General features: G+C 48.8%; 1 protein-coding gene across 1 annotated transcript; it reads right to left on the reverse strand.

The window, feature by feature from the left end:
- Positions 1 to 1,679: 1,679 nt before the first annotated feature.
- LOC110495560 (non-homologous end-joining factor 1) lies at positions 1,680 to 23,406 on the reverse strand. The gene is made up of 7 exons (XM_036951403.1): positions 23,224 to 23,406; positions 22,843 to 23,058; positions 22,545 to 22,683; positions 22,399 to 22,457; positions 2,664 to 2,862; positions 2,102 to 2,178; positions 1,680 to 1,760 (listed from the first exon to the last, which is right to left on the reverse strand). Exons 1-7 carry the CDS (start codon positions 23,404 to 23,406, stop codon positions 1,680 to 1,682), a joined length of 954 nt encoding a protein of 317 aa, XP_036807298.1.
- Positions 23,407 to 23,452: the final 46 nt, after the last annotated feature.

The raw sequence follows: 23,452 nt of genomic DNA on the forward strand, positions 1-23,452 counted from the left end.
AATTCATCCAAAAGGTGTTCGATGGGGTTGAGGTCAGGGCTCTGTGCAGGCCAGTCAAGTTCATCCACACCAACCTCGACAAACCATTTCTGTATGAACCTCTTTGTGCACATGGGCATTGTCATACTGAAACAGGAAAGGACCTTCCCCAAACTGTTGCCACAAAGTTGGAAGCGCATAATGGTCTAGAATGTCATTGTATGCTGTAGGGTTAAGAATTCCCTTCACTGGAACTAAAGGGGCCTAGCCTGAACCATGAAAAATTGCTCCAGACCATTATTCCTCCTCCACCAAACATTACAGTTAGCGCTATGCATTCGGTCAGGTAGCACTGTCCCCCAGTCCAGTGGCGGCGAGCTTTACACCCCTCCAGCAGACTTGGCATTACGCATGGTGATCTTAGGCTTGTGTGCGGTTGCTCGGCCGTGGAAACTCATTTCATGAAGCTCCTAACGAACAGTTCTGACGTTGCTTCCAGAGGCAGTTTAGAACTCGGTGGTGAACATTGCAGATGAGGACAGACAATTTTTACACCCTACGCGCTTCAGCGGTCCTGTTCTGTGAGCTTGTGTGGCCTACCACTTCCTGGCTGAGCTGTTGTTACTCCTCGACGTTTCCACTTCACAATAACAGCACTTACAGTTGACCGGGGCAGCTCTAGCAGGGCAGACATTTGACAAACTGACTTGTTGGAAAGGTGGCATCCTATGACGGTCCCACATTGAAAGTCACTGAGCTCTTCAGGAAGGCCATTCTACTGCCAATGTTTGTCTATGGAGACTACATGGCTGTGTGCTCGATTTCATACCTCCATCAGAAACGGTTGTGGCTGAAATAGCCAACTCCACTAATTTGAAGGGGTGTCCACATACTTTTGTATATATAGTGTAACATCCATTTGAGACAATGTGGGCTCTTACGTCAGGCATTTCAAACATTTAGTGTCTCCTCTGTAGAGCGACTGACACCTTATTAAAATTGGGATAAATATGCATTCTGACTGACCTATGACAGTGTTCTAACGGCGTTGACTTTTGAAAACAAGCCAAGTCCTCGACCAATGATTGAACAGGACTTCAATAGCATTCCAAGCATTCTACAACACCTTGAGTCAATATCTCATTCTCTCTCGAAAGAAATAAGAATGAATTGCCAACACACTGCTAACCATCCAATAAGGATAAGGCGCCTGGAGCATGCATCAACTAGCCCTGTGGTTGGACTAGACCCAGGCTGGTACTAGAGCGTGGTCCTGTAATGGCAGTAATGTACAACTCCATTCTGCCCAGAAGTTGAAACGAGTAATTCATGATGTTCCAAAAATGCAGATCTAAAGAGAACACAGTCATCGATCCACATCTAACACTTATAAGACGCCCTAAATTGTCACACTTTATTTATTTAGACAATTAAAAAAATACACATCCATCAAACAATGAAACAGCCAAGGAAAAACATGCATATCTAATGATTTAATTAAAAAAAAATGTTTAACAAAAAAGGACATCTCCGTAGATGAGTACTTGAAAAACATGTCTCATGAAGTAAGGTGGTAGTGCTCATAGACGGCATCCCAAACGACACCCCATCCCCTACATAGTGCACTACTTTTGACCGTGTCATTTGGGACGTAGTCGCAGACAGTCTCCATAGTGTTTGGTGCCCTACAGGTTCCGAGGTCATCCAAAAAGCCCCTTAGCTTTCTTCTTCTTGGGTCGGGCGGAGGGCCGATCTGCGGCAGTAGCCATGGGAACTGTAGTCTGTGAGGACGGCAACAGACGTGTCAGAAACAAGGTAAGGATATTATGGTTACATTATAGCCTTCAGTCTGAGGGAGAGGGGTCTAGGCTGGGTTACTGTACAGCCCTTAGGCGGCGTTTACACAGACAGCCCAATTCTGATCTTTTGCCCAATTATTGGCAATACAGCTGATCAGATTACTCAAAATACCAATTAGTGAAGGAAAAAAAAAATCACAATTGGGCTGCCTGTGTAAACGCAGCCTTAGTGACATCTGCTACTGTAAAAGGGCTTATCAATAAATCGGATTGATTCATTCATTATTATTGGTAAATCAGAATCATTGCGGAGTTGACCAGACCTTTTCCTCATTTGGTGTCTCCGAGTCTGTGGTTCTGTCTCTATCCCCCTGGTCCAGCCCATGGTTCACCTCCTCTCCTGTAGGGAACAAACCAACCACCAATTCACACCTATATAGTGGCCATAATCAGACACTAAAACCCATTTTTCACACTATTGAGCCGAGCTGAGCTGTCCTGGCCAAGGCAGCCTTGGTATGAGCTTCAACGTTGCAACACATTTATTAACGTTGCAACAAAAGTATCAAACCGCTCGAGACTCCAACTTTCCCACGCCAGTTGTCCTGTTAAAAGCAGCACTAGCAGGAGAAGTGAAGTGTTTGGGTGATTGATGTTGTTTAGCTAGATTACAGAAATGTCTGGGACAGAATATAGTACTTCATCCCTCCCCCTAGTGATCTCTATTATCAAATGTGTGTGTGGTGTCTGTGTCTGTGTGTGAGAGACTGTGTTGGTAGGACATGCGATCCTACAGGTCTAAATCTGAGGCCTTGGGCCACAGAGGTGACGGCAAGATGGGATGGGATTAGAAAGATCATACGACCAATGAGAAGAGGTCCAGACCTGGGGGCTGTGTGCCGCTGGCGGCGTGGTTAGGGTCACGGTCCTCTGTGGTGGTTTCGTCCTCTTCGGGGGCGTGTCTCTCAGAGATCTTACGTTTGCGAGCGTTGGTGTTGCCGTAGGACGTGACGGCTGAGTAGAGCTCCTGCAGCTCAGAGTCAAACCCCAGACCGCCCTGCCTCGCACATACCTGTGGCACAGTCTGAGGGAGAGTGAGAGAGAGAGAGAATGGGAAAGGGAGAAAATTATGACAAATCCAACTAATGTCAAAACTGTTGGCTATCTTTCCATAAATATACATTTATATTAATATTTTCCTGCACACTATATTTTGAGGGGATTAAATGAAAGAAAAATAAGAGTACAGGAAGCAGAGGGAAATGACCAGAAATAAACTGTGACCTGAGCAAACACTAAGCTATCAGAGAGGGAGAGAAACAGTATGAGGGAACGAGTGAGAGGTGTAGAGAGAAAACTACACTAAATGATTTAGAGAGAATAAATGAATGATATGGAAAGACTATGTCCTGCAGTGAGTGTGTCTGTCAGTCAGTCAGTCAATCAGCCAGCCTCCTACCTGGTGGCCTGCTTTTCCCAGTCAGTAACATGGTAGAGGTCTGGAGGAGTGACTGAAGGCTGAAGGCCTGATAAGGGTCTAATGAAAGCAGTTTTTCTAGCAGCTCTGGCACAAGGTAGAGACTAGCAAACAGGAACAACACTACACGAGACAGGAGACAGGAACAATACTACAGGAGACAGGAACAACACTACAGGAGACAGGAACAACACTACAGGAGACAGGAACAACACTACAGGAGACAGGAAACAACACTACAGGAGACAGGAAACAGGAACAACACTACAGGAGACAGGAACAACACTACAGGAGACAGGAAACAGGAACAACACTACAGGAGACAGGAAACGGGAACAACACTACAGGAGACAGGAAACAGGAACAACACTACAGGAGACAGGAAACAGGAACAACAGTACAGGAGACAGGAAACTTCAGTAGGTCTATATAGGCTGCTGCAACACCGTACTGCACTGTTGTGTGTGCGCACACACACACACACACACACACACACACACATTGACGCCACAACCAACTACAAGTCAAGACAGATAACATACTAAACTCATACAGCACGTACACACTATTCATTCTACTCTTTCACTCGCTTTTTCCAGTCAAACGGAGAGGACAAACTCTGAATTAGCTGTTCAAATATTGACGGGGAGAAATTGGTGGTCTCGCACTGCTGTCAGTGAGAGGGGCTCCTAAACATACTTGGTCAGGTTTAGAGGTCTGCATTGATTTATTTTAGTTTTTTGTTTGTTTAAATATCGTAAAAATAAATGTATGCTCTGGTCAGGCTTTAGTTCCCCTTTGGGCACAGAGCAACCAATGTGTGGAGGAGCAGCGGCTCCATAGAAAAGGAGCAGAGCCACCCTTCTCTTCTCCGCTCTCCTCCTCTCTCTCCATCATCTCATTTTCTGTTCCGCACCTTCGTTTTCACGTTCATCTTTCTTTCCACGCAATTTTGCTATCATTCAACCTCCGGTTTTCATCCATTTTATCATTCATGCTATAATTTGGCCCTGGTCTTTTCTCCCACACGTTCATCAATGTGCTCTGTTCCACACAAACCACTGTATTTCAGTCTAAATTAGTGTTTATTGCATTCAATTCCTGTGACAACAGTGCCTTGTGAAATGTGGAAACTTGCTGTTTTCCCATTTTGTCCCAACCTTCTCCTGTAGGACACATCGGAAAACACGTGTCATGCACACCTCTTCTGGAAAACCCGTGGCATGCACACCTCTTCTGGAAAACACTTGTCATGCACACCTCTTCTGGAAAACACTTGGCATGCACACCTCTTCTGGAAAACACTTGGCATGCACACCTCTTCTGGAAAACACTTGGCATGCACACCTCTTCTGGAAAACACGTGGCATGCACACCTCTTCTGGAAAACACTTGGCATGCACACCTCTTCTGGAAAACACTTGGCATGCACACCTCTTCTGGAAAACACGTGGCATGCACACCTCTTCTGGAAAACACGTGGCATGCACACCTCTTCTGGAAAACACTTGGCATGCACACCTCTTCTGGAAAACACTTGGCATGCACACCTCTTCTGGAAAACACTTGGCATGCACACCTCTTCTGGAAAACACTTGGCATGCACACCTCTTCTGGCAAATTTGCTCCTTTTCTGTCAAGTTGTTTGAGGATCATTGATGGACAGTAACAGTAAAACAAGGTGAAATCCTTAATGGTGAAACTGCTTCGTCTGTTTGTGATGTAACAACAACAAACAAGTTACTGCAAAGAACAAACACCTTTTATTTTATTTTTATCAGACATCATTGCTCACAATATGCACAGCAATATCTTTACCACGCTGCGCGACGTCGCCTCGGCAACATAACCAATAATGGTGGTGGGGGCGGCCAGCGGTGCCGTTTCCCCTTACAATGGATGACATCTAAGTCAGCGCTGTAACTAGGCCACTTGGGACCGTCCCTTTAAACCGGCAAGTGTAAAGCATTCTCAAAAGTATGTCCAATGTATTGGGCCTGCGTCTCAGAGTAGGAGTGTTGTTTTAGGATCAGTTTAGCCTTTTAAAGCCTAATGAATAAGGGCATGGACCTAGATCAGCCCTCCTGGGCGATAAACAACTCTTAAACACATAAAAAGGGAAATAATGGCATAAAGAGTTAACAAAACAAAAGGTCAAAGGTCAGTTTAAATAGACTACCGTGGTTCAACCACCTCTCTACCTCACAGTTAATAATATTCATCTGGAACTTTCCTGTGGCCTCCACCAGACTGAGTGGCCTGCCGCTGTCATAACAGACCAAAGTCCTGCAGTACGGAGCCAGGGGAGGAGCTACTGCTTTGGTGAGCTCACCTGTGTTAGGGATTTGATTGAGGTTAGGGTCAGTTTACCCTCATCGGACTGTCAATGGGATGCACGCCAGTCAAGTTCCTTTAGTTGCACCCTCACAAATCTGAACCCTGCCCTCTGTAGGGTTGTTAGACTGCTGGCCATCCATAATCCATTCTGGCACCTTAGCCAATCACTGCCCTGCGGCCTGACCAAAGAAAAACAAGGAATGATGAGTAGAAGGAGGGTGAGGGATGTTGACATTTCCCTCTATTACTAGTGGGTAAACAGCTCTGAGTTTAGCCGGTGTTGTTTTCTGAGACAGAACAGTCTCTAGGCTGGTGTTGTTTTCTGAGATAGACCAGTCTCTAGGCCGGTGTTGTTTTCTGAGATAGACCAGTCTCTAGGCCGGTGTTGTTTTATGAGATAGACCAGTCTCTAGGCCGGTGTTGTTTTATGAGATAGACCAGTCTCTAGGCCGGTGTTGTTTTCTGAAATAGACCAGTCTCTAGGCGGTGTTGTTTTCTGAAATAGACCAGTCTCTAGGCCGGTGTTGTTTTCTGAGATAGACCAGTCTCTAGGCTGGTGTTGTTTTCTGAGATAGACCAGTCTCTAGGCTGGTGTTGTTTTCTGAGATAGACCAGTCTCTAGGCTGGTGTTGTTTTCTGAGACAGAACAGTCTCTAGGCTGGTGTTGTTTTCTGAGATAGACCAGTCTCTAGGCTGGTGTTGTTTTCTGAGACAGAACAGTCTCTAGGCTGGTGTTGTTTTATGAGATAGACCAGTCTCTAGGCTGGTGTTGTTTTATGAGATAGACCAGTCTCTAGGCTGGTGTTGTTTTCTGAGACAGAACAGTCTCTAGGCTGGTGTTGTTTTATGAGATAGACCAGTCTCTAGGCTGGTGTTGTTTTATGAGATAGACCAGTCTCTAGGCTGGTGTTGTTTTCTGAGACAGAACAGTCTCTAGGCTGGTGTTGTTTTATGAGATAGACCAGTCTCTAGGCTGGTGTTGTTTTCTGAAATAGACCAGTCTCTAGGCCGGTGTTGTTTTATGAGATAGACCAGTCTCTAGGCTGGTGTTGTTTTCTGAGACAGAACAGTCTCTAGGCCGGTGTTCTTTTATGAGATAGACCAGTCTCTAGGCCGGTGTTGTTTTATGAGATAGACCAGTCTCTAGGCCGGTGTTGTTTTCTGAAATAGACCAGTCTCTAGGCTGGTGTTGTTTTCTGAGATAGACCAGTCTCTAGGCTGGTGTTGTTTTCTGAGATAGACCAGTCTCTAGGCCGGTGTTGTTTTCTGAGACAGAACAGTCTCTAGGCCGGTGTTGTTTTATGAGATAGACCAGTCTCTAGGCCGGTGTTGTTTTATGAGATAGACCAGTCTCTAGGCTGGTGTTGTTTTCTGAGATAGACCAGTCTCTAGGCCGGTGTTGTTTTATGAGATAGACCAGTCTCTAGGCCGGTGTTGTTTTATGAGATAGACCAGTCTCTAGGCCGGTGTTGTTTTCTGAAATAGACCAGTCTCTAGGCTGGTGTTGTTTTATGAGATAGAACAGTCTCTAGGCCGGTGTTGTTTTCTGAAATAGACCAGTCTCTAGGCTGGTGTTGTTTTCTGAGACAGAACAGTCTCTAGGCTGGTGTTGTTTTATGAGATAGACCAGTCTCTAGGCCGGTGTTGTTTTATGAGATAGACCAGTCTCTAGGCTGGTGTTGTTTTCTGAGACAGACCAGTCTCTAGGCCGGTGTTGTTTTATGAGATAGAACAGTCTCTAGGCCGGTGTTGTTTTCTGAAATAGACCAGTCTCTAGGCTGGTGTTGTTTTCTGAGACAGAACAGTCTCTAGGCTGGTGTTGTTTTATGAGATAGACCAGTCTCTAGGCCGGTGTTGTTTTATGAGATAGACCAGTCTCTAGGCCGGTGTTGTTTTCTGAGACAGAACAGTCTCTAGGCCGGTGTTGTTTTCTGAGATAGACCAGTCTCTAGGCCGGTGTTGTTTTCTGAGACAGAACAGTCTCTAGGCCGGTGTTGTTTTCTGAAATAGACCAGTCTCTAGGCCGGTGTTGTTTTCTGAGATAGACCAGTCTCTAGGCCGGTGTTGTTTTCTGAGATAGACCAGTCTCTAGGCCGGTGTTGTTTTCTGAAATAGACCAGTCTCTAGGCCGGTGTTGTTTTCTGAAATAGACCAGTCTCTAGGCCGGTGTTGTTTTCTGAGATAGACCAGTCTCTAGGCCGGTGTTGTTTTCTGAAATAGACCAGTCTCTAGGCTGGTGTTGTTTTCTGAGACAGAACCGTCTCTAGGCCGGTGTTGTTTTCTGAGATAGACCAGTCTCTAGGCCGGTGTTGTTTTCTGAGATAGACCAGTCTCTAGGCCGGTGTTGTTTTCTGAGATAGACCAGTCTCTAGGCCGGTGTTGTTTTCTGAGATAGACCAGTCTCTAGGCTGGTGTTGAGTAGTGGGGATTGGTGCTGACCGACCTTCATGGAACCCTGGTACAGACTGCTGAGGCCTCACCTGATCTATAGTAAGAACACTGATGCTGGATCCTAAAATGGCCCCTAACCCCTACACCCTAGTCAGGAACCACTGACCCCTACACCCTAGTCAGGAACCACTGACCCCTACACCCTAGTCAGGAACCACTGACCCCTACACCCTAGTCAGGAACCACTGACCCCTACACCCTAGTCATGAACCACTGACCCCTAGTCAGGAACCACTGACCCCTACACCCTAGTCAGTAACCACTAACCCCTACACCCTAGTCAGTAACCACTAACCCCTACACCCTAGTCAGTAACCACTGACCCATACACCCTAGTCAGGAACCACTGACCCATACACCCTAGTCAGGAACCACTGACCCATACACCCTAGTCAGGAACCACTAACCCCTACACCCTAGTCAGGAACCATTTACCCCTACACCCTAGTCAGTAACCACTGACCCATACACCCTAGTCAGGAACCACTGACCCCTAGCCCCGACACCCTAGTCAGTAACCACTGACCCAGACACCCTAGTCAGTAACCACTGACCCCTAGCCCCGACACCCTAGTCAGTAACCACTGAACCCTAGTCAGGAACCACTGACCCCTAGTCAGTAACCACTGACCCCTAGCCCCGACACCCTAGTCAGTAACCACTGACCCCTAGCCCCGACACCCTAGTCAGTAACCACTGACCCAGACACCCTAGTCAGTAACCACTGACCCAGACACCCTAGTCAGTAACCACTGACCCCGACACCCAAGTCAGTAACCACTGACCCAGACACTTAAGTCAGTAACCACTGACCCAGACACCCTAGTCAGTAACCACTGACCCAGACACCCTAGTCAGTAACCACTGACCCCTAGCCTCGACACCCTAGTCAGTAACCACTGACCCCTAGCCCCAACCCCCTAGTCAGTAACCACTGACCCCTAGCCCCAACCCCCTAGTCAGTAACCACTGACCCCTAGCCCCAACCCCCTAGTCAGTAACCACTGACCCCTAGCCCCAACCCCCTAGTCAGTAACCACTGACCCCTAGCCCCGACCCCCTAGTCAGTAACCACTGACCCCTAGCCCCGAAAACCCTAGTCAGTAACCACTGACCCCTAGTCATGAACCACTGACCCCTACACCCTAGTCAGTAACCACTGACCCCTATCCCCGACACCCTAGTCAGTAACCACTGACCCTAGTCAGTAACCACTGACCCCTAACCCCGACACCCTAGTCAGTGACCCCTAACCCTGACACCCTAGCCAGTAACCACTGACCCATACACCCTAGTCAGTAACCACTGACCCCTAACCCCGACACCCTAATCAGTAACCACTGACCCCTAGTCAGTAACCACTGACCCTAGTCAGTAATCACTGACCCCTAACCCTGACACCCTAGTCAGTAACCACTGACCCCTACACCCTAGTCAGTAACCACTGACCCCTAACCCCGACACCCTAGTCAGTGACCCCTAACCCCGACACCCTAGCCAGTAACCACTGACCCCTAACCCCAACACCCTAGTCAGTAACCACTGACCCATACACACTAGTCAGTAACCACTGACCCATATCGCCTTACGCAGAGGTTACAGGACCTAAAACAACCACATTGGATATTGATATTCTACTACACACGCCAGGCTGGCAGATGGGTATGGAACAACAAACAGAGGCAGGTGAAGTCCTAATGGTCCGTCTGCCTTTAAACCCTGAAAGCGCATCTGGTCATATCTGTCTGCACTTCCCTGTCAACTACTCTCACCCTCTTTCTCTCTCTCTTCCCAGTCAACTACTCTCACCCTCTTTCTCCCTCTCAACCTCTTCTCTCTCTCTTCCCTGTCAACTACTCTCACCCTCTTTCTCTCTCTCTTCCCAGTCAACTACTCTCACCCTCTTTCTCCCTCTCAACCTCTTCTCTCTCTCTTCCCTGTCAACTACTCTCACCCTCTTTCTCCCTCTCAACCTCTTCTCCCTCTCTTCCCTATCAACTACTCTCACCCTCTTTCTCCATCTCTTCCCTGTCAACTACTCTCACCCTCTTTCTCCCTCTCAACTACTCTCACCCTCTTTCTCCCACTCTTCCCAGTCAACTACTCTCACCCTCTTTCTCCCTCTCTTCCCTGTCAACTACTCTCACCCTCTTTCTCCCTCTCAACTACTCTCACCCTCTTTCTCCCACTCTTCCCAGTCAACTACTCTCACCCTCTTTCTCCATCTCTTCCCTGTCAACTACTCTCACCCTCTTTCTCCCTCTCAACTACTCTCACCCTCTTTCTCCCACTCTTCCCAGTCAACTACTCTCACCCTCTTTCTCCCTCTCTTCCCTGTCAACTACTCTCACCCTCTTTCTCCCTCTCAACCTCTTCTCCCTCTCTTCCCAGTCAACTACTCTCACCCTCTTTCTCCCTCTCTTCCCAGTCAACTACTCACCCTCTTTCTCCCTCTCAACCTCTTCTCCCTCTCTTCCCAGTCAACTACTCTCACCCTCTTTCTCCCTATCACCCTCTTTCTCCCTCTCTTCCCTGTCAACTACTCTCACCCTCTTTCTCCCTCTCTTCCCAGTCAACTACTCTCACCCTCTTTCTCCCTCTCTTCCCAGTCAACTACTCTCACCCTCTTTCTCCCTCTCTTCCCAGTCAACTACTCTCACCCTCTTTCTCCCTCTCAACCTCTTCTCCCTCTCTTCCCAGTCAACTACTCTCACCCTCTTTCTCCCTCTCACCCTCTTTCTCCCTCTCTTCCCTGTCAACTACTCTCACCCTCTTTCTCCCTCTCTTCCCAGTCAACTACTCACCCTCTTTCTCCCTCTCTTCCCAGTCAACTACTCTCACCCTCTTTCTTTCTCCCCTCTTCCCAGTCAACTACTCTCACCCTCTTTCTCCATCTCAACCTCTTCTCCCTCTCTTCCCTGTCAACTACTCTCACCCTCTTTCTCCCTCTCTGCCCAGTCAACTACTCTCACCCTCTTTCTTTCTCTCAGGCCAGGAGAGGAGCCAGGAGACTGAGGAGAGGCTTCCCCACATCACTCCCTCTCTCTGGGACAACTGACAGGAGGAGAGGGGGTCAGACCTCTGGAGGGGATTTATGATTTTATGAGGATCCCCAATAGCCGACGCCAATGATGACAGCTAGTCTTCCTGGGGTCTGACATAACGAAAAAGACATTACAGACAAAAATACTCTATATACATACACACACACATAAAAACTGAGCAATCGGGAGATTAGGGCCTTGGTCAGGGAGGGGACCAAGAACCCGATGATCACTCTGACAGAGCTCCAGAGGTCCTCTGTGGAGATGGGAGAACCTTCCAGAAGGACAACCATCTCTGTAACACTCCACCAATCAGGCCTTTATGGTAGAGTGGCCAGACGGAAGTAAAAGGCACATGGCAGCCCGCTTGGAGTTTGCCAAAAGGCACCTAAAGGACTCTCAGAACACGAGAAATAAGATTCACTGGTCTGATGAAACCAAGATTGAACCCTTTGGCCTGAATGACAAGCCGTAATGTCTGGAGGAAACCAGGCACCGCTTATCAATACCAGGCCTTGTCCCTAAAAACAGACACATGGTGAGGTAGAGAAGTAGAAACAGGGAAAGGGGATACCTAGTCAGTTATACAACTGAATGCCTTCAACTGAAATGTGTCTTCCACATTTAACCCAACCCCTCTGAAACAGAGAGGTGCGGGGGGCTGCCTTAATCGACATCCACGACTTCGGCGCCCGGGGAACAGTGGGTTAACTGCCTTGCTCAGGGGCAGAACGACAGATTTTTACGTTGTCAGCTCTAGGATTCGATCCAGCAACCTTTATGATTACTGGTCCAATGCTCTACCCACATAAACCCCAGGTATTGTCCCTAAAAACAGACATGGTGAGGTACAAACACACATAAACCCCAGGCCTTGTCCCTAAAAACAGACACATGGTGAGGTACAAACACACAAACCCCAGGCCTTGTCCCTAAAAACAGACATGGTGAGGTAGAAGGGTGTAAATGTAGAAAGCCATCACCGACAGCTGTTCAAGATTCTACATGGTGAATAAGGAAAGACAACCTCTGATCACAGGCAACAATGAAGAACACATCGAACTGACTATCCAAGGTCCCTCCCCTCAGAGCCTCTCCAATGGTTTAGAAGAGGATGCAAGGGTAGAGGATGCAAGGGATCGAGGAAAGATGAATTGAGAAAGATCCTTCCTCGTGTCTCCTTTTCTCCTTCTTCCATCCCTCCACTTGCACACAGTTTCCACAGGGCTCTCCCCTGCCTCGGGGCCTGTAATTAGGGCCATTGTGGCCTGGCCGGCTCCCTGTCACTGCCCCTTCAGCTGGCGGGCCTGGTTCTAGACGGCCCAGTGTGGCGTCCCACAAGACATCAGGATGGGCTGCCGGCCCAGCGCTACACAGATCCCAGCAACCCTCAGACACGTGATGTAAACACTGGCTGCAGTCCAAACTCAAAGTAGACGGCCCTCGGCCCCTAACCCCTCAGTCCTTGAATGGCGTTTTACATTGTCACATCCCAGTGAACCTTAAAATGTCCCTTGCCCAAGCGAGGGAGAGTGATGTTCGGAGAGGCAACGTCCTAGGTGGAAATCTTCAAGTTGATTTAAAAAACAACCAACCTAAAGCTATTAATATACTGTACCTAGCAAGCTAACGTAGCTCACTAGCACTCCTGTCAGGTAGCTAGCTAAAGTTCCCCATAGCTGGCAAGCTAGTTTTATAGTATGGTCATGTATTCCAATAAATTTCAGAATTCCCCAAAAATATGTTTATGAAGCTTGCTACGTTTTATGGGCTCCTCACTACGAGACTAAGCCAATTTGTCAACGCTAAAATCAATGTCATCCACAGTATATATATTTTTCACCAAGCTAGCATCGTAAGTTTGTCTGACACAGCGAAAATAGAGCCGTGTTGATTAAATTTGACACTTCGCGGCCACCAGAATTTGACACATGGCTACAGTTTGCATTGATTTGTGGGTCATATCAACCCCAAAAGCGATTAAAGTTCTTCACTCACTCTCTCCAGCTAAATGGAGGGCCGAGGGGGCAACGTTAGTGAACTGGACATCCATCTAAGATGGCAATCAAACTGAATCCGGGAAAGTGGCTAGCGCGAGGGCTGAGGGGGTACAAATAACATGGACTGCAGCCACTCTCTCTGTCCTCTCTATTAGGGAAGAGGGGAGGGAAGAGAAGAAAGAAGGATATTATAAAGATCTTCTCTCATCTCTCTTTCTGTTGATCTCTCCTTCTCTGGTCCTGGCCTACCAGTTGGCCTCCAGTCCAGGATGGTTTTAGGGACTTTACATGCTTATCAGTTAGGAATGATTATGAGGCCCAGCCCAGAGCCTGGGGTTCCATTACCACCAGAGGCCTCCCACCCCCCTAGTGAGGGAGGGGTGGGCATGAAGTTCCATGAAGAGTACGTCCAGTACGTCTGTCAATAAAACATCAGTGACCAAGCAGGATCCACTGACAGACAGCAGCCAGTCACTTTAAGTGACTCTGTTTCAGTCATTACATCACCCAATCAAATGACAGAGATGGACACCTTTGCACCCAACCTGATGCCAAAGAAAGTCAGCACTCAGCTGTGGGACACTGGTCCAGCTGTAAGCGCCTGGGAGCAGTGGGGTCTCCCGAGCACAAGGGGGTGCTATTCAACCCACAGGGTTGCCAGGTATCACCTGAGTTATTAACCACCGGGTTGCCAGGTATCACCTGAGTTATTAACCACCGGGTTGCCAGGTATCACCTGAGTTATTAACCACCGGGTTGCCAGGTATCACCTGAGTTATTAACCACCGGGTTGCCAGGTATCACCTGAGTTATTAACCACCGGGTTGCCAGGTATCACCTGAGTTATTAACCACAGGGTTGCCAGGTATCACCTGAGTTATTAACCACCGGGTTGCCAGGTATCACCTGAGTTATTAACCACCGGGTTGCCAGGTATCACCTGAGTTATTAACCACCGGGTTGCCAGGTATCACCTGAGTTATTAACCACCGGGTTGCCAGGTATCACCTGAGTTATTAACCACCGGGTTGCCAGGTATCACCTGAGTTATTAACCACCGGGTTGCCAGGTATCACCTGAGTTATTAACCACAGGGTTGCCAGGTATCACCTGAGTTATTAACCACAGGGTTGCCAGGTATCACCTGAGTTATTAACCAACGGGTTGCCAGGTATCACCTGAGTTATTAACCACCGGGTTGCCAGGTATCACCTGAGTTATTAACCACCGGGTTGCCAGGTATCACCTGAGTTATTAACCACCGGGTTGCCAGGTATCACCTGAGTTATTAACCACAGGGTTGCCAGGTATCACCTGAGTTATTAACCACCGGGTTGCCAGGTATCACCTGAGTTATTAACCACCGGGTTGCCAGGTATCACCTGAGTTATTAACCACCGGGTTGCCAGGTATCACCTGAGTTATTAACCACCGGGTTGCCAGGTATCACCTGAGTTATTAACCACCGGGTTGCCAGGTATCACCTGAGTTATTAACCACCGGGTTGCCAGGTATCACCTGAGTTATTAACCACCGGGTTGAGTCACCGATATCCTCTAAGAGTTCTAGACAGTACTGTAGCAGTGAACGCCAGTTATTGCATCATCCCTGGCAAGGGTTCAACCTGGGTCACCATGACCCCGAAGGCAAACACACTACCCACAAACCTGAGAAAGTTACCTCACTTGGGGTAAATCGTATATAAACGGGGTTCATCAGGGTTAAGTTTGTTACAGTGTTTTATACTTACATAACAAACTGAAGCATACAACTATACCTCTAAAAACTACAAAAAGCCCTTCCCTCAAAGCAAACCCCTAAAACTACAAAACCCACATAATACCCTCAAAACTGTGCTTCTAAAAACTACCAAACCCAGCTCATACCTTTAAAAACACCCCTCTAAAAAACAACAAAACTCAGTCCATCACCTCATGCCTCTCCACCAAACTAACAGGGTAATCTAACCCAGGCTGTGCCAGTGAGCCACAGGAGCTGGTCCAACTGACTGAGTCTGGTAGAACAGGGCAACAGGAGCTGGTCCAACTGACTGTGTCTGGTAGAACAGGGCAACAGGAGCTGGTCTAACTGACTGAGTCTGGTAGAACAGGGCAACAGGAGCTGGTCCAACTGACTGTGTCTGGTAGAACAGGGCAACAGGAGCTGGTCTAACTGACTGAGTCTGGTAGAACAGGGCAACAGGAGCTGGTCCAACTGACTGTGTCTGGTAGAACAGGGCAACAGGAGCTGGTCTAACTGACTGAGTCTGGTAGAACAGGGCAACAGGAGCTGGTCCAACTGACTGACTCTGGTAGAACAGGGCAACAGGAGCTGGTCCAACTGACTGTGTCTGGTAGAACAGGGCAACAGGAGCTGGTCCAACTGACTGTCTGGTAGAACAGGGCAACAGGAGCTGGTCCAACTGACTGTGTCTGGTAGAACAGGGCAACAGGAGCTGGTCCAACTGACTGTGTCTGGTAGAACAGGGCAACAGGAGCTGGTCTAACTGACTGAGTCTGGTAGAACAGGGCAACAGGAGCTGGTCCAACTGACTGAGTCTGGTAGAACAGGGCAACAGGAGCTGGTCCAACTGACTGAGTCTGGTAGAACAGGGCAACAGGAGCTGGTCCAACTGACTGAGTCTGGTAGAACAGGGCAACAGGAGCTGGTCCAACTGACTGAGTCTGGTAGAACAGGGCAACAGGAGCTGGTCCAACTGACTGTGTCTGGTAGAACAGGGCAACAGGAGTTGGTCCAACTGACTGACTCTGGTAGAACAGGGCAACAGGAGCTGGTCCAACTAACTGTGTCTGGTAGAACAGGGCAACAGGAGTTGGTCCAACTGACTGAGTCTGGTAGAACAGGGCAACAGGAGCTGGTCCAACTGACTGTGTCTGGTAGAACAGGGCAACAGGAGCTGGTCCAACTGACTGTGTCTGGTAGAACAGGGCAACAGGAGCTGGTCCATCTGACTGTGTCTGGTAGAACAGGGCAACAGGAGCTGGTCCAACTGACTGTGTCTGGTAGAACAGGGCAACAGGAGCTGGTCCAACTGACTGTGTCTGGTAGAACAGGGCAACAGGAGCTGGTCCAACTGACTGAGTCTGGTAGAACAGGGCAACAGGAGCTGGTCCAACTGACTGTGTCTGGTAGAACAGGGCAACAGGAGCTGGTCCAACTGACTGTGTCTGGTAGAACAGGGCAACAGGAGCTGGTCCAACTGACTGTGTCTGGTAGAACAGGGCAACAGGAGCTGGTCCAACTGACTGTGTCTGGTAGAACAGGGCAACAGGAGCTGGTCCAACTGACTGTGTCTGGTAGAACAGGGCAACAGGAGTTGGTCCAACTGACTGTGTCTGGTAGAACAGGGCAACAGGAGCTGGTCCAACTGACTGTGTCTGGTAGAACAGGGCAACAGGAGCTGGCCCAACTGACTGTCTGGTAGAACAGGGCAACAGGAGCTGGTCCAACTGACTGTGTCTGGTAGAACAGGGCAACAGGAGCTGGTCCAACTGACTGTGTCTGGTAGAACAGGGCAACAGGAGCTGGACCAACTGACTGAGTCTGGTAGAACAGGGCAACAGGAGCTGGTCCAACTGACTGTATTGCTGTTAGTTTATAGGGAGTCCTACCTACAGTCACACAGAGCAGGAATTCCTCAGCCGTGTGTGATAAGGCCCACTCCTGTTTAGAACACCGCTGTCAATGATTTACCACACAGAAGAGGGAGAGAGAGAGGGGGGGGGGGGGGGGGGGAGAAGAGGGGAGAGAGAGGTAGAGGAGGAAAGGGGATGGGGGAGAGAGAGAGAGAGGGGGGAGCAGAGGGAAGAGGGAGAGAGAGGGGAGAAGAGGGGAGAGAGAGAGGGGAGAAGAGGGGAGAGGGAGGGAGAGAGAGAAAGGGAGAGAGAGGTAGATAGAGGAGGAAAAGGGGTGGGGAGCATGGGGGGAGAGAGAGAGAGAGGGGGGAGAAGGAGGGAGAGAGATAGAGGAGGAAAGGGGGGAGAGCAAGAGAGGGGGATAAAAGGGAAGAGGGAGAGAGAGAGTGTGGGGGGAGGGAGAGAGAGAGCAAGAGAGGTGGGAGAAGAGGAGAGAGGTGAACGAGAGAAAGACATGGAGAGGAATGCAAGAGAGGATGACCAGAGCATAGAACCATGGCATCAGCTCAGCCACTGATCTCAAAACAGCCTCTATCTATCTAGCAGTGCTTGGACTGATCTAGACAGGAGCTGTATGACAGTTCACACAGGTGGCTGGTCTAGCGGTAATGCTGCAGCCTCCAACACACAGGTCTACACTGTCTGCATAGGTTTAAATAGGGCCTGCTGCCCTTTGACACCAACTCTCTCTCTGTTCAATGAAGACAGAAAATACATGACATCTACATAAAGGGAGATGATAGGAGCAGCAGAGCCAGATCTGAAGTCCAGAGGTGATGACAGGAGCAGCAGAGCCAGATCTGAAGTCCAGAGGTGATGACAGGAGCAGCAGAGCCAGATCTGAAGTCCAGAGGTGATGACAGGAGCAGCAGAGCCAGATCTGAAGTCCAGAGGTGATGACAGGAGCAGCAGAGCCAGATCTGAAGTCCAGAGGTGATGACAGGAGCAGCAGAGCCAGATCTGAAGTCCAGAGGTGATGACAGGAGCAGCAGAGCCAGGTCTGAAGTCCAGAGGTGATGACAGGAGCAGCAGAGCCAGGTCTGAAGTCCAGAGGTGATGACAGGAGCAGCAGAGCCAGATCTGAAGTCCAGAGGTGATGACAGGAGCAGCAGAGCCAGATCTGAAGTCCAGAGGTGATGACAGGAGCAGCAGAGCCAGATCTGAAGTCCAGAGGTGATGACAGCCTCTGGCGGAGGGAGCCCCTGAATAACCAGGGGGGAGATGCTAACCACAAACCCGCAGTAGCTCCCCACATCCCCTGCTTCCAGACTTCTCCCCGACCCCCAACCCATAGACCCCCAGGGAGAACCAAATCCACAGCACTACAGATAGACTAACATGTTAACTCACAGTGTTAGGGGGACTGTAAACGCTCCACTCCCCTGATCTGACCCGCCTGTTCCTATCCAGCATGGGGGAGGAGGGGTGTGGGGTATGGAGCGTGAGGTAGACCACAGGGAACATGTCCCCCCCCCCCCCCCCCCCCCCCCCCCCCCCCTCTTTCACTCAGTCACAATGTTTTTCTCCTCTCAGCACCAAAACCCCAAGGCATGCGTCACTGCTGCGGACTGGTCACACACACACATACTGGTCCCACTCACACAGAAAAAGGAACACTCAACGACACACCCTCCCCTCTGAAACCAAAACCATGCGTCATTACCCGGTCCAGTGTGGACAAACAGACACGCCCCTTGCCAGGCCAGATCCACAAGCGGTGACAAAATAGCCCCAAAACGGGTCAAAAACAGGTGAAAACGACAAAAGCCCAGATGGAGATTAGTGTGATCTAAAAGAAGGACAGAAGGGTTTTTCACCACAACACTGTCACTCTGGGCCCCTCCACCTTCACATCAGAAATGGACATCTAGATTCCAGATGAACCCAGGACACGGTGTGTGTGTGTGTGTGTGTGTGTGTGTGTGTGTGTGTGTGTGAGAGAGACAGTGGACGGGTAGTCTAATTCCAACCTCCATGTCAATGTTGACCTGTGGTGGGTGGGGTGTTACTGTGGGGTGATGAGGGGGCTCCAATGGAAAGCTAGAAAGGTACCTGGGTTGACTTTCTCTTCCCCGTCTGTCTCGTTCCCCTCCTTTCATCTGCACATCTCTCTCATCCTCCTTTCCAGGAGGTCTACTCTACAGTGGAAGAGGATGGCAATAGAAAATCCCCAGTGGTGGGATGAGAGGAGGGGTGGAGTGAAGGAAGGTACAAACCACACCTGGGTTCAAATAGTATTTGAACTACTTTGAGCGGTTCCCTGAGCCTGCCCGGATGGCAGCGTTTGCACTTTTGGGACCATTCCATTGGAAGGCAAGCTCAATCAAGCAGAGTGCAAGTATCTGAAAGATTTCAAATGCTATTTGAACCCAGGTCTGTCGACAAACAGAGAAGTCCTTCCTCTCTCCTCCCTTTCATTTGCAGGAAAATCATTCTCCAAAAATACCCCTGCTCACCACTTTGAAGGACAGATATGTCATTCTAAATGTGTTTGCCCACAGATAAAGGCATCTTTCAGTAGCCATTGAGTAAGAGTCACCATCAAAAGGTAGGCGCCGTGTTGACTGCGGTGAGCAGAGGTGAAGGGGGCATTATCTGGGCCTGGGTTCCCAGTATAGTCTTACGAGCCGAAGGCTGGAGGCTAAAACAGATCCCAGTATAGTCTTACGAGCCGAAGGCTGGAGGCTAAAACAGATCCCAGTATTGCCCTACGAGCTGAAGGCTGGAGGCTAAAACAGATCCCAGTATTGCCCTACGAGCCGAAGGCTGGAGGCTAAAACAGATCCCAGTATTGCCCTATGAGCTGAAGGCTGGAGGCTAAAACAGATCCCAGTATTGCCCTACGAGCTGAAGGCTGGAGGCTAAAACAGATCCCAGTATTGCCCTACGAGCTGAAGGCTAAAACAGCAAGACACCAGGAGAGACAGACGGACACAAAAGGTACACAGAGAGTCTTCCCAGAGGGGGAAATGCAAACGGAGACACCACCTCCTATAGATAAATACTACACACACATGCCACGGCTCCTCGCCTAGCGCCACCTCCTCCACCCATCTGTCTACTGGTTAGGCCATGAGCCCAAAGGAATGGCTGGCCATGGACGCCACCTCCCTCTCCAGTGTGTGTGTTGCCTTGACACTTCGCAGTGAAATTTTTCCAGACACTTATTTTCAGTTTGGACTTTGGTCCGTGGCGGCCTGTCGGTGCTCAGTGGAATTTGCCGTGGCCGGGAGAAGAAGGGTGTGAGGTGTGTGTACTTTGATCTGAGAGGAGGAAAGGCCACGTTCCCCTGCATGCATTGCCATTCTCTTTATGGGCCATGTCCAGATGAGCATTTCCCCAAAACTCCAGGGAGGTTTACTATAGTAAGGTCCGAGCCCAAGGTAGAGGGCCTCGACGGGGTCAGGAAGGAGGACGAGTACCCACTACCCTCCGTACGGGACAGGAGGGAGGGAGAGTGGACCCTGCCTGCCCCCTGTTTCACACTGCAGAGTTCAGACAAAAATCCATCTCTACATTCCCCAGGACACTTCGAAATGCCAAAACACACACACAGGTCAGGGATGGGGGTCAATGGAGCAGCGGACTGAGAAATTCCACATCCTACCACACAGTCAAACTGAAACACACTAACTAAAACACAGGCTCATCAAACTACCAGGGCACCAAACAAACACACACATCAACTGCATGGATCCCTCTACTACTGTTAACACAAAAGCAATTCAGACAATTTATTTTGAGCATAAATAGGAAGTATTCAAGCTATATTCTTACAATAAAACACTTTGACAAACAAATGATCTAAATGTGTGTTTGCATAATCAGCTATATATTTTATAGACTTTTTTTGCTCCTCTTTATCAAGGGGGCCAATCATTTGGGACCTGACTGCACACACACTCTCCGGCGTATTCATCTAGACAGCTACAACTTTCTCCTCTCTTCCAGCATGTTTCCTATGAGGCGACAGGACACAAAGTCACCTTTTATTCAGTGGTATTTCCATACACCTGTTACCGTTTAGATTAGAAAGGAAAGCACTTTGTGTATCAGGTCCCTCCATTTGAAGGTGTCAGACGTATTGGGAAAACAATGCACCTATAGTGTATTAAAGTAGTCAAACGTGTAGTATTTGGTCACATATTCCTAGCACACAATGACCACATCATTCTTGTGACTTTACAAACTTGTTCGATGCCTTTGCAGTTTGGGAATAGGAACTGAATGTTGAATAATGTATTGTGTCATTTTGGAGTCACATTTATTGGAAATAAGAATAGAATGTTTCTAAACACTTCAACAGTAATGTTGATTCTACCATGATTGCGCATAATCGTGAATAATGACAGAACGTTAGAGGCAAAATTATACCCTCCAAAAACATTCTAACCTCTTCAAAGGACCAATAACAGGGGAGGGGAGCATTTTGGGGGGGTAAGAGCAAGGACCCAGCCCTCACCAGGCGACCCAGGAGACTACGCACAAGAGGAGCGTAAATCTATATCATCTGGATGACGGGAGTGCACGACGATCGTCTAAGAAAGTTGATTTTCCCGAGCGGACTCATCATAAGTGCAAAGTAGAGCTGTGACGGTCATTGCATTTTGGATGAAGGTTATTGGTCTGCATAATGACCGCGGTCAGCGTTATAATCGTTTGAATAGCAAAATGTTTTAATTATTATTTTAAAGACGCACATTTTCTTCTCTCCTCCACTCCCGCATGTGCTGCAGGAAGTGGGGCGTTGCCTAGGCAACCAAAGCCTTGTTTGCTACAGCAAGGAGCAACAAAGTCTCCTTACGTTGTAAAGAGTCCATGTAACCGTAGAAACAGACTCAACGAATGCCCATCCGTCCCGTCTTCAGTCAGCTATTCCTTCCATAATGTTTTTATAGGTTATGACAGTTAGTTTATTTTCATGATCGTCAGTTACGTGATTATACGGTAACTATGCCGCCCTCGTGCCAAGGTGATGACCGAGGGCGGCAGCAGTAAGAGGTTTATCAGCCCCTTCTCCCCTGAAGAGGCCACCGAGGCTAATATGGAGATACAAGAGCGCATCGTGTCCTCCAAGCCTCTTTACCTGGCTTTAACCCAACGGGAAGTGTACTTGGCCATGATCCAGCCAAACCCAGCACCTCCCACCAACCACCTCATGGCTATAATGCCCCTAGAACAGAACAAACTACATTCACCAGTTGGCTGAGCAAGAACCCAGTCCTCACTGGACGACCCAGGGTGCCATGCAACTGAGCACAATGAGCGCCTTGTGCAAACAAAGCATTTCCTTTAAAGCCTGAACACCCGATTGTCTTTCAGGTCTAGATAAAGGTTCAATTAGAACTTCATTATTAAAATAACGGTCATTTACAAAAGTGTGGACACACTACTCTGTCAGTGATCACTAGATACAACAAGGACAGACAACCATCCAAGTAGGAAACTAGAAGTCATTAATAATCTTTATTATTTTATGGAAGGCCACGCCCAGAGAGAGACACACACAAAATATCGCAGCAGAAACCTGGTTTATTGGCTTACTTACTAAGCTGAGTATTCAAAGGCGGCTCTTGCCAGGCTCTCTTTCCCAATAATATATTCCTCCTAACTATGCATGTTCAGTATGCCTGAGACTGCGACTATGAAACTTACCTGTGTCAGGAAGTTCTCTCTGTAGCTTTGTTCCTCAAACAACTCTGTCTGCAATCGCTCTGCAAAACACACACACCAACGAGAGGAACAGGTGTGTATGTTGTGTTTAATGAGTGTATTTTTGTTTCTCTGCACGTAGAGCCTACCTCTGCTCAGCACTGCCCCATTGTCCCTGTAGTCTTGGAGCTCAGTGTCTTTCCTGGCCAGCAGAGCTCCCAGTTGGCCCACCTGTCTCTGCAGTAACCTGCTCATCAACAGCAGGGGGCGCACAAGCTGACTGCACACCTGATAGAACACACCAATACACATTACACAACCATTAGTTATAGAGCGCGCGCACACACACAAACACACTGGGGCTTGCATAAAAACACACAAACACACAGAAAAGTTCAGTGAAAGTTGAGTATAGAGTTGGTGTTCAGTTAAGTCTATAGATCGTACCAAAGCCACAGGGGCAGGGGTGCAGCGGAATTCCCAGTAGAAAGGCACCCCAGCCAGCTCACTCTTCAACTTCAGGTTGATGTCACCGCCGTGGTGGTTGAGGGAGAACTGAAGCGCCCCCCCGTCCTCCACCCGCCCAGACAGACAGGGGTGAGCCACCTCACACATGTGAGAGAAGAAGGCGTGGACGGGAGCCCGCAATCGCCTGTTCAGCTCCTGTTATGACAGAGAGGACATTTTTTCAAAGGCTGTTGAAATGTACTTTAATTTGTGTGTGTGTGTACATATATGTGTGTGTGTGTGTGTACATATATGTGTGTGTGTGTGTACATATATGTGTGTGTGTGTGTGTGTGTACATATATGTGTGTGTCCTCCTTGCCTGAGCTCTGTCCTGGATGGCCCTGGTGTCCATCTCCTCCTCCCACACAGAGTGCAGGTCCGTGAGCAGGATGCGGTACGCTGTGTCCCCAAACCAGGTCTTTGCCAGGAGCTGAGACCCACTGATACACACTGGTACCCAGGGACAGTCCAGCAGAACCCCATCAACTGCATCTCTCTCCATGGCAGACTATCACCAGGCCAGCACCAACCACCTAGATAGATGATGT

Source organism: Oncorhynchus mykiss, chromosome 18, assembly GCF_013265735.2.
Source record: "Oncorhynchus mykiss isolate Arlee chromosome 18, USDA_OmykA_1.1, whole genome shotgun sequence".
NCBI classification, from domain to species: domain Eukaryota; kingdom Metazoa; phylum Chordata; class Actinopteri; order Salmoniformes; family Salmonidae; genus Oncorhynchus; species Oncorhynchus mykiss.

Coding starts and splice junctions, on each gene's coding strand:
- LOC110495560 (XM_036951403.1), bottom strand. CDS start 23,406: ATGGAGAGAGATGCAGTTGATGGGGTTCTGCTGGACTGTCCCTGGGTA. Junction 23,059..23,223: donor CCATCCAGGACAGAGCTCAG/GCAAGGAGGACA, acceptor CTGTCATAACAG/GAGCTGAACAGGCGATTGCG. Junction 1,761..2,101: donor AGACACCAAATGAGGAAAAG/GTCTGGTCAACT, acceptor CCGTCCTCACAG/ACTACAGTTCCCATGGCTAC.